This window comes from Morone saxatilis, unplaced genomic scaffold (genome assembly GCF_004916995.1).
Source record: "Morone saxatilis isolate NCDOM2014 unplaced genomic scaffold, NCSU_SB_2.0 Contig20, whole genome shotgun sequence".
Taxonomy (NCBI): Eukaryota; Metazoa; Chordata; class Actinopteri; family Moronidae; genus Morone; species Morone saxatilis.
The window spans coordinates 21,270,598-21,284,532 of NW_023339763.1; the positions used below are offsets into that span (position 1 = coordinate 21,270,598).

The window sequence follows — 13,935 nt, forward strand, 5'->3', positions numbered from 1 at the left end:
CTGCACACGTGCAGTAGCACATATCACTAATGTCCTTTTAATGAATGTTTTGAATGCACAGCCATAAAAGGGCCATTATATCCAACCACATCCATTTGTAAGATAGCTGTGATTGTGCAGGTATCAGTGCAGCTGAACAAACCCAGCACATACAAGAACAACGATGTGCAGAGCTGCTAGGGAGCCATTACGATCCATGAGTGACTCCGACTAGCCACAGATCAATGCTCCCGGGCCCTATCTATTACTGACATCCAATTATAGCAATGGACGTCAGTTTAGCACTGCTACTAAGTGCTTTAGTCTTTTTTATTGACCACCTGTCAACAGCCTGCACACAGTGGAGCTATTGGCTAATAATCAGTTATCGACCTATCCCAGTGTCAAAATCACCAGCATATTGTTATGTGGAGTATGAGGAGGGCAGCGGTCAGAATAGAAAGACACAACACCGGCATATGCATATGTCCCTGAGTCATTAACTGGGCATTTGACATCATTCAGCATACTTAATTAGAAAGCTAATTTTGTACAACTTTGATTAGTGCTGGCTTGCAATGAAAGTAATTACCCACCACATTAACTAAGAGGGGAAATTGGGTGTAATTGAAAAAAAAAAAAGCTCAGCACATGAAACAAGTGGCCAGGCTGCAATGGACAGTACAGTACAGTACACAGTACAGTGCAGCAGGGGGATGACAGCGAGTCAACATTAGGCCCACAGGATGAGTTTGGATGGTGGTGGGCGAGTCAGGTCACAAACCCTTGCTTGTTTATACTGGAGCTGAAAGGCGAGCATTGGAGACGGCAGGCGGCCATTGTGTCTGCCCGCTTCATTGATTAATTGCAGTCATTAAGTGGTTAGAAAGTCACCTCACCTGGTGTTAGGGGTGGAATTTACTGGCTGATTAAAATTAATCTCAGTCAAAAAGCTGCAGGAAGCAGAGTCCCTGGAGAGCACGCGCCACTAGAGAGAAATTGAGTTTTATTCATGCTCAAGTCAACAGCTGCTAATGCTTCTGTAAACAAACAAATAAACAAACGTGGCTGGCTATATTTTTTTTAAAATTTCATGGACTTTTATTATTCAAAAATACAGCACAAAAAATACACACAAAAGAAAAAACTGGTTTTCACACAGAGTGCAAACCTCAAAGGAGATCTTCATACAATATTAGTACGCCGATTTCAAAGCTACAGTTAATATTGTTAGTATTCGTCATTAATGTTCTGAGCACATAGAGGGGCAGTAACAGCACTACCCCCCTAACAGCTCTGTACAGTTTGTCAGCAGGTGAAAGTCTAACTAGAATTCTACAGGGGCCCATCCTGACAGCAAACTCCCTTCATGTACAATACACATGCTCACACAGACACACACAGTAGTGTTTAAGAGGAACTGACAGATATCATTTCTTTGACTAGGCATGCCCAGGTCTTACTTTCCTTGGTGTTAGAAAAAAGGTGTGACATCAAATCTGCCAGGAAGTACACGGGCCAAGATGCTTCTACTGTCACCTCCCCTTAGATCCTGGAGTTCACACACAAAAACTTACAGTACACACACACACACACACACACACACAGCCAGACATTTTCCAATTATACTAGGGGAGTAATTAAAATATACTGACGAGACCCACGCTGCCCCTCCACTTATGCCTTAGATATAGATTTGCCAAGCACAGCACGGCAGAGAATCACATATACATAGAAACATCATCTTTATATCATTCGACTGTGTTGTGATTAGATAGGGTTACTTCGACAGGATATTTATACATACAGCCAGAACCACTTATGTTGTTTAAAAAAAAAAAAAATCACATTGATTTATGTACTTTTAAATAAAGCTTAAAAAAACCCCAAAAAAAACAAAAAACCATGAAGTCATGTTTTGGAATACAAAATCAAAGCTTTAAGACAGTGATAAAGGTTTTGTTAAGCTATGGGGGAATTTCTATGGGGTGAGTGGGTGTGTGGGAAATCCTAGACTTGATCGAGGCAACAGAAAACAATCAATAGGCTCACTGTGTGCTGATTATTATATTGTTCTAGTGGCTGTGGCTATGATGGCCACTCAGGAGGATGCTACTGCACATAGCACAGCACACATTGCTGGCTGTGCTATGACACAACTCAACTGGGGCAAAAAGGCACAATAGAAGTTTTCAGTATCCAGCTGTGAGGGCTGTGCAGGGGTGAACTGAGGGAAGGTGTGTAAGGCTAAAATAAGGAATAGAATAAGGCGTCGGAGCAAAAAGAGTTCGCCCACTGCTAGTATTCTTACTGTTTTTTTCTAAAGTAACAAACCAGATGAGATGTTGGGCTTCCAAAATCTTTTGCAAACAATGGAAGAATGGACATGATTTCAGAGTAGAATAACCTACAAACTGCAAGGACTGGTCTATTGCAACTTACACTGACTGAATAAACATTTATGTTATCCTGAATTGAGAGGTTTTAAAGTGGATTCAGAGCAGTACAATTCAGAATTCTAAGGCGTTTCACTTTTGTTCCTCTTTGTGGGCACTTTCTTCATGTACACAGGCTTTACATCCTTCATTAAAAAGTCCAATTAACACTACAGAAGCAATGCACAGTCTGATATTGACCACAGAGAGAAGGTCAAGATATTGGCTCCTTCTAATGCAAATAAGGAGGATTACACACACCGGACATCTGAGGGGGGTGGCTGATACTACAGATGATGATTAAGACTCTATGCTCTTGTCCTGCTAATGCTGTGTGTGTGTGTGTATTTGGGGAGACCGACATGTTCTGGTGTTCACGGGGGGTTAGGGGCCTGTTGACAGTCAAACACAATCAAAGCCGATTGCTCAGTGAACCTTGCTGTCCAGCTGCCCCCTTATTTTCCTATACACTACCTCCTAAAAGATCTCTGGAGGAGGGGTGGGAGTCTTTTATTGTTTTTTAAGCTCGGTCAAGAAGCAATAATCCACCCAATCACAAGATGTGAGGGCCTGAACCTCCCTCTCACCAACAGCCAATCCTGACCACTTCAGCCCCCCACCCAAACCCCGACTGGACAATTCAAAATGTGAAAAACGGTTCAACAGAAAACGGCTGACCTAAATAGACAATTTTTCAACTCAGTGGAAGGATAAAATCTGTGAAGTTTCTTCTAATGAGTCTGTCTTTCAGAACATCTCCTTTTACAAGAAAATTGTGGAATTTAAAATGTTTCAGAAACTAGTAGTGGACTGCCTGAAATGATCATAGTGTTACGTAGGCATTAAAAGATGATAAATGAACTATACAGTTCCCAAACTCCCTTTCACATACATACACTTATATTCACGCAGACATACAGCCGCAATTCTATACATACATGCATGCATACAGCTGGCCAATTAGGGGCCTGGATCTGTTTTGAACAAACAGTGAGGGCCATCTATATTTAAAAAAAAGAACATGCATTCACTTATGTACAATATAATTTGTATATTGACCATTCTGCTTTATATCCATTTTTCATTGAGAAAGTCCAGGAAGTAAAATTCATAAAAGTTTTTTTTTTTGTATTTGTATTTGATAAAAATGTAATGTGCTCTGTTGTGATTCCAGTACAACTCAATTTCTCTTCTCAGCACCACAGCAGAGCCAGGTCTTCGTAAGAGGAGTATACTCCCATTTGTAAATAATGAGGAGCTAAAAGTCAGGCGAGTCAGCCTATCCCAGCTCTTCCTCCATCTTCATCTTCATTGGCTTGTGTCCTACTCCCTTCCTCCGTTCCCTCCCCTTGTTGCATGATCTCCTCTCGAGTAGAGGACAGGCTAGACGATTGAGCCGTCCCTGTTCTGGGCAGGGATCATGACGGGGATGCCCCCCATGCGGCTGAGGTTGGGGCCAGCCATCTTGACAGCATTGGGTGGGGGCAGAGGGGCATGGCTCGGAGGTCTCTCAAAGTCCTCTGATGAGGGAATCTTGTCGTACTGGGGCTTCAGGGCGTACTCGTGCAGGTTGGAAGGCGACATGGAGCCCAGGGACGAACGCTGGCTGCCCACGGTGAAGCTGCGCGCCGTTGAAACGCGACTCTTAGGAGGGGGCACGTCCTCTCTGAGAGTAAACAGATACAGCAGCACATTTAGACAATAAGAAAAAACTGTAAACTCACTTTTATTAAATTACCTGAATGTCAAGACAGAGAAATTGAACATGGAAAATGAATTTCTCAGGTGCTATAAACCAAAATAAAGTTTGATGACACACAGGTTTAAAAGTGTGAAGTGTCTGGCACTTGCTCCCCACAGTGAGGAAAACAATGAATACTTAAGGAGTCTGCATGAGTCATTTCAAGAGCGAAACATGATTGGACTCAATAAAGAGGGACAAATAATTGGAGCTGGCCCGTTTGATTGGTTAGGGCAGTGTCTGCACTGCTCAGCCACACAGACTGTAATAGCCTGTAGAGATTGAGCTGAGCAACCAAATACAGCTATGTCCTCTACTCCCTCTGCCACCACATTAACAACTAATAAGCAGCAATAATCCAGTTAAATGCTCAATCAAACTGAGCCTGAGGGGCCAGAGCTTGTTTAGTCCACAGCTTCATGTTGTGGTGTTTCAGTGAATGTGTGTCTGTGTATACGAGACAGGACCAGTGGTCTAATCCTCTTTGTCTAAGACCACAATGTGACACTGCTCACGCTGTAGGACAGATTCAGTCCGCAGCAGAGTGATAGTAAGCCCAGGGGTTGTACAGAGCCCGCGGGCCGGATGGATAGTTGGATGGTGAGGGGGGGTTAGGGTAGGGTGCTCTGGAGGGGGGTGGGGGGACAGCCAGCAGCAGACATGACACAGAATCCACAGAGCAAACAAAGCTTTCAAACTGATTACCACAGCTGTTTATTTGAGGAAGGGTAAAAAAAGAAAAACGCTGATGGAGAAAAAACATTTTCATGGTTGTTGGAGACACGTTGTGTGTGCATGTGTGTGTATCTGAGATGACCACAGGTCATATTACATGGAGAGCTGAGAGTGATCACATGTACCCTATAGCATTCTTGCCGCTTGATTCAATATTATACAAACTGAGACACATTTCTCACTATATAGCAAAGAGTGAACAGTATTACAATATTTTTCTATCAAACAGGAGCTTTGGGTATCTGTAAGCTCCATCTCATTGATGTTTTTGTGACTGTACCTAATCTCATTGCAGATTTCCTTCTCGTACTTCTTCCTGTGTCGGGCACGGCAGCAGCAGAAGAGGATGATGGCAATAATGATGAGGATCAGGAGAACGGTGATTATGGCTGCTGCAACGATGCCGGCAGTGTTGGGAGCTGAAAAACACAAGGAAGAAAAAGGGTTGGATGGTTTCGTAAATGTAATTTGGGTAGCAATGACTTCAACGTGACTTTCATGACGTGACATTCTGCGTCCAACGGAGACCTCAAAATACAGTGCTGGATTATTTTGTAAAGTATAGTGGCGCTTTGACTGTGGCTTTGGGTGTCCATGCCTCGTAACAATCGAGAAACCGCATTTTAGCATCTAGCACTTCTTAGCTAATCATATGGAAAAAAGTTTCCAAAAAGTTGTTATTGAAGAATGAGTATCTCTGACACATTCTGCAGCACCACAGTTTATAAGCACACTAACAAGATGGTGCTTGCTAAAGTCCAGCTGTTTTGGTGGAACATTTGCATTAGGGGAGGCGAGACCTAGCAATTAAATGTGTTTGTACTGTTAGTGACCAGGTTAGGGTAACTTGCTATGTTGAGCGTGTAGGTTGCTAGTTTGAAGGTTGTTGTTGTTTCATGCAGCGAAGGGGATTCTGAATTTCAGTCAAACTAGTTGATGAATTGTAATCACTTTGGAGATCTTTATACCTACTCAACATCAGCATGTTAGCATTGCTAGTGTGAGCATGTCAGCAAGCTGATGTCAGCATTTATCTCAAAATACTGCTTCACAAAGCTGTCAATATTACATCATGATTATACCATTGTTAATGTATATTTCTCGGTCAGCTGGATACATACCTGTACTCTTGAAGGTACAAACGGTAGGGGTACATAGGTTAGTGCATCAACAGTAAGTTAGTTGGATACTCACGAGGTGTCACATTGAGATACAGTGTACATTCCTCAGTGCCAACACGGTTGCTGGCAGTGCAGCGGTAGGTGCCAGATGCACTGGCAGATGCGTTCCTCACGTTAATGGAACCTCCCACAGGATCTGAAGTGAGGGCAAAGAACACATCAATGAAGAGATGACAGCATTAAACAGAAAGAGGACATGAGTGTGGGACTTGAAAACTATTCTATTATTTGTTTGGGAGTGCTGGTGAAAGGGTCCATTACCCAACACAGCGGAGGCGGGCAGGAGCTTGTTGTCACTGGTCTTCTCCCAGGTGTATTTCAGGGGGTTGGTGCCCTCGCTAGATATGCACCTCAGCATAACGTCTTTGCCTTCCTGTGCAGGGCCTTCCGTGTAGCACCTGGGCTTTGATGGCTTCACTGTGGAGAGAAAAGGAAAGGAGGAAAGTGATTAAGAGAGGTGAGAAATAGACACAACCAGGTGGCCGCATTAGCTCAGAAAAACAGTCCTCCTGCCTGCCACCCTGTTATTTTTCAATCTTTCATGGGCAGGTTTTGTGTGTGTATTGTGTGTTCCTGAAGTTGATTTCCTCCCTTGCTCAAAGCAGCAGTCATCAGCATAATGAGAGCAGTAATCAGAGTAATTGATACAGCTGCTGTCATTACAGGAGCTGTCACTCAGGGTAATCGCCAGGAAGAAGGGAGATGTGTGCCATTGGACACACAAACACACATGTACAGAGCGTTCAGGGTTAATGATGGAGGCAAAGCTTTCCATCTTAAAGCCGAACGTTTGCAAACACTCCTCGGTCAGTCAGAGCGAGCGCTGGCAGGAGATGAGATGGGGGATTCAAAAACAAACAGAGCTCTAAATTAAAAGCAGACCAACTCCAGTGAAACCCAGACACACAGTCAGCCAAGTAGAAAGGGGCGGGGGGCCACAGTCCAAGCCTGTGCTCTGAGTTCACTGACAGAAAGCTGACATCATGGTGTGGTAATAATGGGTTCTGTAACAACAAAACCATGGAGTGGGGCTCTCCACATCTGAACCAGGTGTCAGGCGGGAGGGGGGAGCTTAGCAGGCATAACCGTAAGGATTAACAGTAGACCGACAGTACTGCGTGCTCCTACTAATCTAATAAACACACATGGGGTCAGGGCGGAGCGGGTAAAACAGAGAGTGGGAGAGCAAAAATTAAGCAAGCGCTGATGGACAGATGGTGGAGTGATGGGGGCCAAGGCTGTACAGCTCCTCACTCAATGGCTGGCTCTTTGCTGCTGTGGTGCTGCACCTACACACACATTCACACGACACCTAGTAAATGTCAGAGAGCTATGACATTTTGAATGCATCTTTTAAAGGTGAAAGTCAACTCGACGCGTCCGAGGGCTGTAACACACAGCTCCTCATATTAGGACTGCTGTCCGATGAGCAGATTTATTTGTTTGAAAGATGAGGTCAAAGAAGAAGGTGACAGAGGCTGGAGGAGCACGGAGAGATAAAGGGCAGAGCGATACAGCCAACCTGGCTCTGTTAAACGAACAATGAATAGAGATTTATGAGTTGCACAAGGCTATCTTGTGGATGAGATAAGTACAAAAGGATTGCTAGATTGTGCACAACTCCAAAGAGTGACGACAGATTGTTGAATGGTAAAGTGAAATATAAGCGACTAGGGGGCACTAAAGCCAGACAGACAGAATTAAAGAGATTGGCTGCTGAGCTCTGCAGTGAGATCCGGGATACCATGAGGATTGTCTGGACTTGAGGCAGGCAGAGCTAAATGATTGGCTGTTGAGACAGGTGGGGTCTAGTCGGAAACAGTTGTGAGAGTTGCTGACATGCAGTGGTGAACTGCAGGTGGCTACTCTCCTCCTGTTAACTTCAATGTCCTGCTGCAACCAGAGGAGAATACACAACGAGGGGACGCTCCCTCCTGTACACTACCTGGACATCATGTACACTGCAGGTGTCAGCATGCCTGTATACCTGCAAGTGGCAGTGTTTGTGACAAGCCACAGCAACGCCCAGTGCATAGATTCAAGTGTGTTTATGTTCGTGCACACATGTGCATGCACGTCTCTGCTGTTCATGGGACCGTCCACCTTGTGACAAGATCAACCTGAAGGTAAAATGCAGAGCAGGCAAGATGTCCTCGCCTCTCCTTGTCAGTGATTCTTTGTTAAGAACACCCCTGCCCCTGGGGTCAATATCTAGCAGCCTGTCAGCTTCTGTAGCCCCAAGCTATCCCCCTCTCAAATGCACACACACACACACGCACACACACAAACGCGCACACGCACACGCACACGCACACTAAATACACTTTTTATCCACAATGAAAGTTGGATTTACATTTTAGTCGCTAAGATGATTTTCTTATCCACAGCAGGATCAACAAATAAAATCAGTTGATCAAAACGACAATCAAAATAAGGAGTACGAGAACAACTAGAACCAACATCTTGACAGAAGATACTACAACATACGAAGAAAGATCATATATAATAATAACTAATAATAACAATAACTGCTTTTGTTGGATGATATATTATCCCAGATAATAACTGTGATAATCGACAATTATATGCCATTGATAGAATGATATACAGCCTTTTACAGAGTAATGAACTTTTAATTTTTAAGAATATACAGATATTGGAATCAGGGTTTGAAAAATTAAAAATTAAAAATATCCTTGATAAATAAAACCATACAAACAACAATAGAATCACTCATTCCTAAACAGGCAATATAGTAATGGTAGGGACACCCCTGCTGTTTATTCTGGCAAACGTTGGTGACATTCTTAAATGAGAACGTTCACTTAAAAATGATAATTAACATACAACCTCAACCTATACTGTTACTTTCTGTTTGATACAGTGTTGGTTAATGAACACTGACCATCATTTAAAAATATAAAAGCATTAAAACTAGTGACAGATGAGCAGGCTTGCTAACCTCCCTCACTGGTGAGGAATGTGGAACTGTTGCAGGAAGGAGAAGCCACCGCAGCCAGTGTACAAGCATTAGTATCAGCAGTGATTCACTTTTTCATGTTGCTTCTGGTCAGATCAATTAAATGTAAAATAGCCTTCCCAAGGGCTTTATCAATGGTTCTTCAGGTCAGCTGTAGTCACAGTTAATGATCAGATTATCTGTAGCCATTCATCTCCTTTATTACAGAAATGCTAAGGTGGCTCCACAACACGACAGTGGAACTGGTTCATTTTCTAATAGCTCATGTGTTTCTGGATGAGCTAGTTGGTGCAGTGCCGTCACTTCTGTACACATAATATCATCAACAGCCGCCATTTTATGAAGCCTGTCCTATCTTTAGAAAGGAGAAACTATTCTGATAACAGGGCTGCGATAATAGCACAACGCACAGCTTATCCCACAACACACACTAATGCAGCACATGCCGGTTGTTTTTCCCATATGCAAATATCAGGCGGTTTCGGAAGGCGATTCACTTTCGACATCATTTAGTCAGTCAGTCATTTAGTCAGTTGACCGATCAGCAAGGCCACTGTGTGTGTGTGTGTGTGTGTGTGTGTGTGTTTGTGTGTGTGGGGGGGGTTTGGGTGTGTGTGTGTCGTGTGCTGTGTGCTGTGTGTGTGTGTGTGTTTGCCTAGGGAGTGAATCATCTGACTTATACAACTCTGATGTGTCACCCATCTCACCCTTTACAATAAAAAGCCAGCTGAGTGCTACATTCAATTTCGGAGGTTTGTCCACATATTTTAAAAGACAGGATAACATTGTACACTTTGAAAATGATTTGGAATACTCATGGATTATTTGTTTAATTACCTATGCCTGTAGTAACCAATATTTTAATTAAGATTACAAAATGATGTGTAATCATTATATATTATAATGTTCCCTGTTGATATTCAATAAGTATATTGTTAATATACTTACTAATAAATAAATAAAATCAGGATTATCATTTTAGACATAATCACAGAGCATCTAGGGTGAACAGAGAATCACAAAGGCGGCAATGCTCTACAGCCTCCAGGAAGGTTATGCACCCGATTTGAGAAGGGATTACGTCAAAACAGCCAAGGAGGGAAAAGGGTGTCTGATTTGGTGCATTCATGAGAGAGGGATAATTTACCCAGTGAGAAGACAAACAAAAAAAACTCACTTACCCATGACAATCAGCAGCAGCTTCCTGCTGCGGATCCCAGGAGCCTTCTTCACCTTGCACTGGTAGGTGCCAGAGTCCGACGACTTCAGCCCTGTCAGGTTGATGGAGGCATCGCCGTTCTTGGGGTCGGCTGAGTTGAAGTGGACTCTACCCTTCATGGGTTCATAGTAGTCCTCGTAGGCCCTGTCACCAGAGTACAGGATCACCTGGATGTGCAGTGCAGGAAAACAAGAGTCTGAGTTAAGAACTTAAACCTACTTAGAATGATATTTATGAAAATGAAAGTCCATTCGGAAAACAAATAAAACAAAGGCCTTGAAATGACAGTTGTGTGCTTTCTGAAAGTAAAGGCTGTGCTCACTGAACCAATCAAAATATATGGAAGAGAGAAAGCACCCTCTCTTTTATCTCTGCAATGCCCTTCAGTCTGGCTGCCTGTGCTGTTCTGCTCTTTCTGTGCTTAAGAAGAATTAAGATGAAACAACAAAGCGACCACTGTGAAGCCAAATCAACACCTGCTGTGTCAACAAAGAGCAGTAGCCCCCAATTCTGTCCCACCGCCTCCACACACACACACACACACACACACACACACCACACACACACACACAGACAGTCTGGGTCACAAAAGCAGCAAGGAAATGCCTAGAAATAAAGACCAGGTGGAGCCAACAAGGAAGCTCATAGCTAGAAGCTGGGGTGATGGAGGAGGGAAAAAACAAAAAGACAAAGGAATGAACAAGGAAGGGTATAAGAAAAGCAAACAACAATGAAAAGAGTTCTCATTCTCTTTCATAGACACTGGCATATCTTTCCACATTTCCATGGAGACAGTCATCAACAGGCTTTTCTGTGCCACGATCAACACCAGGCACAGCAATACCCCTGGGTAGAGAGGAGGAGAGAGGAAAAAGACTAAACATGCAGGAGGAGAGGAAGAATAATGAACCCATCAGTGGAGGCAGAGCACTCAAAGGAAGCACGAGAGGAGCAAAACAAAAGGGAAACAGTGTCAGTGAGGTTGTAATGCATCTTCAGCGAGTTGCCATTCCACTCCATTTCCAAGTGGAAGACTCCTTCTTGGAGCTGCAAGGCAGGCGTGCTCGCAACGGGCGCCGTGTTCATCTTGTACATATTAGCCCCGTAAACAGGTAATGCAGTTAAAATTCCTCCGCACTCTCAGGGGAGGGAAACCTATCCTTCTAACTTCACTGGGGATCAGAACATCAGCAGTAATAACAGCAATATGCGAGATGAGACCACGGAGGAGAGGAAATTAAATTGCCCCAAGCTCAGCCAGACAAGAACTCTCACTTGGGCTCAACCACTTCAGAGGCACACAGATGGGAACGCTTACACACATGTACACCTCTAGCAAAAAAAAAAAAAAAAATCTGAACTGCACAATAACCTTGAGAATCATGATCCAATGAAAAAAAAAATCCCATAAAGAGCCTGGGGAATGAAAATGAAAAGGGCAAATGACTAGACAAGCTGGCGGGGGCTGGAAAGGACAGAAGAGCACCACTGTCTGTGTGCTGCGTTTCATAACAGGTAGGACGCTCAGTGATACAATCGCCACCTGGCCTGGCCATTCTCAGTGGACGGATCATGCTGCAGAAGGGAAAGACCTCTACTGGCCAGGCTTCATTTTCATCAGACACGTGAAAATGAGGTCATTGTCATGTGATGCTGTTGCTCACGGAGGGAAGAGGAAGAGCTGCAGATCATTTGAGAGGCAAAGCAGAGAGCCGTGATACCTGTATACTCTAAACAACCTGCAGAGGTCTGGGAGTGCAACATCGTGTCTTTGAGCTCCCACAGAGGCTTTTGACTTGAATGACGTGAAGTGCTGCTGCCACATACTTTCACAGGAGCAGCTCTGCTAGGTTAAGGTTAAAGCAGAATCACAAACTGTATTAAAATGGATCAAGTGTCCTCAACACTGAGGCTATGAAGAGTGTACGTGGCCATGAGCATTCACCATCATCACTAATGTTCAAACAAACAATGCAATTTTCACCAAACTGTCATGGCTTTACATCCAAATCCTCCAATACTTTGTCAACATGCACAAATCTTCAGTAAACAAAAGGCTCTGCTGCTGCGCTCAAGGACAAAAGAGACAATTTGTATGATATGGTATAATGCTATGCATTTTGAATGTATTTTCCATGTAAATTCCTCCCCCATTCTCACCATTCAGATTTAGTTTCATAATTGTTTCCCTTGCTGTTCTCACAGCGGTGGTAAATAGTCAGGGCACACCCTCCTTTTCAGCTAATCTGTAGCCAGGCAATGAGAGCCAAATGCAAATGACTCTTACTGTAGGCATGCCTGGCATCTTTCATCCGAACCCAACAAAGAAACATGCATTAGCTATGCTTCACCACCCACCAAAAGGCCCTGATGATATGTCCAATATGTGAGATGAAGGAGGCAATCACTATCCACTAGATACTGGACTGAGTGGATAATGCTGTGGTATTACTTCTGATTGCATCAATGCAAAGAAAACGCAGATGGAATATATGGTACATAAAATATGAACAAATTTCTTAAAGTAAGGGTTATCTACATGTGCCAGGCACGCCATACAACCCGTCTCCCTCCTTGCAAAAACAGGGCTTTGAGTTCCCAGTTATATGACCCCGTAGACTGATCCTGTAAACTAGTTCTCCACTTTAAACTTTTATCTGATTGTGGTGGTGCCTTTAAGAGCAGCCTGGATTTGTTCATCTCATGTGACCAAAGGTTCACCATGCTTTCTGAGCATCTGGGAGCCTCTGGCTATAAAGTTTAGCCTTCACTCTCATTTCCTTGCCTGACCTGGTAGCTTTGGTCCTCGCAGATCGGCCTAATCCTACTTAACACTGTCACATATATTAAAGCAGCCCCTTGGAATTAATATGCCGCTAATTACAAAGCATTTACTTAGCATGACTTCATATTGGTTAAAGGCGATACAAATGTTTTAGCGTGCGTTTATATAGCGAAAAAAATCTGATAGGTCAAGGAGAACAAATGCGTTCAGAGAGAGATATCGGGCCTGTTTAAATTCCTACAAAGGTTTGGCAACATTAGCGGGTGTGCAGACAGACCTTAGCAAAATGACACGTTATAAAAAAAAAAATAAAAATGTGGACACCAATGCAATTTAGGAACATCTGATATATTTCTACAGCTGCATTCGGACAAGAGGAAGAGGCCCGACTAGGGAACCACCCACACTGAATTCTGTGCTCCCTTGTATCATCATTGAGACACTGGTCAAAGAAAAACATGTTATAATAAAAAAAGAATAAAAGAAAAAAGAACATTTAAAGGAGTCAATATTAAAATTGAATCAAAAGAACCAGTGATATATTAAGAATAAACAATGATATAGATTCCTTTTCTCCGCCCCTCTAACGATTCGGAGTAAAAACAAAGTCGGGCAAAGGCAAATAGGTGGGGGTAATTGGTGTCTCCTCAATGGCACAACTCCACACACGGAGAAAGCAGCGACCAGAAGCAGGCGTACATAGTCTACCTGGGTGAGAGGAGGGCTGGCTGGGTCAGTGGACTGGACAGAAAGGACAGTGGGTGGATGACAGAGACAGAGAAGCCTAATGATGAGCCTGTGACCTATTTCCAACATTCGGCCAAAAAACAAACAAAAAAACCCTTAAAGCCACAGGATACGGGGGGGGGGGGGGGGGGGG

At 43.5% G+C, this 13,935-nt stretch overlaps 1 protein-coding gene across 1 annotated transcript in view; it reads right to left on the minus strand.

Annotated features, from left to right (window-relative positions):
* Positions 1-3,543: 3,543 nt before the first annotated feature.
* cxadr (CXADR Ig-like cell adhesion molecule) overlaps positions 3,544-13,935 on the minus strand; it is a 31,505-nt gene continuing 21,113 nt past the window's right edge. Inside the window, exons 3-7 of the mRNA XM_035667075.1 lie at positions 10,233-10,437; positions 6,333-6,488; positions 6,085-6,207; positions 5,171-5,309; positions 3,544-4,080 (exon numbers count right to left, since the gene is read on the minus strand). Coding sequence (XP_035522968.1) covers positions 3,798-4,080; positions 5,171-5,309; positions 6,085-6,207; positions 6,333-6,488; positions 10,233-10,437 — 906 coding nt within the window. The 3' untranslated portion in view covers positions 3,544-3,797. The remainder of the gene's footprint in view (positions 4,081-5,170; positions 5,310-6,084; positions 6,208-6,332; positions 6,489-10,232; positions 10,438-13,935) is intronic.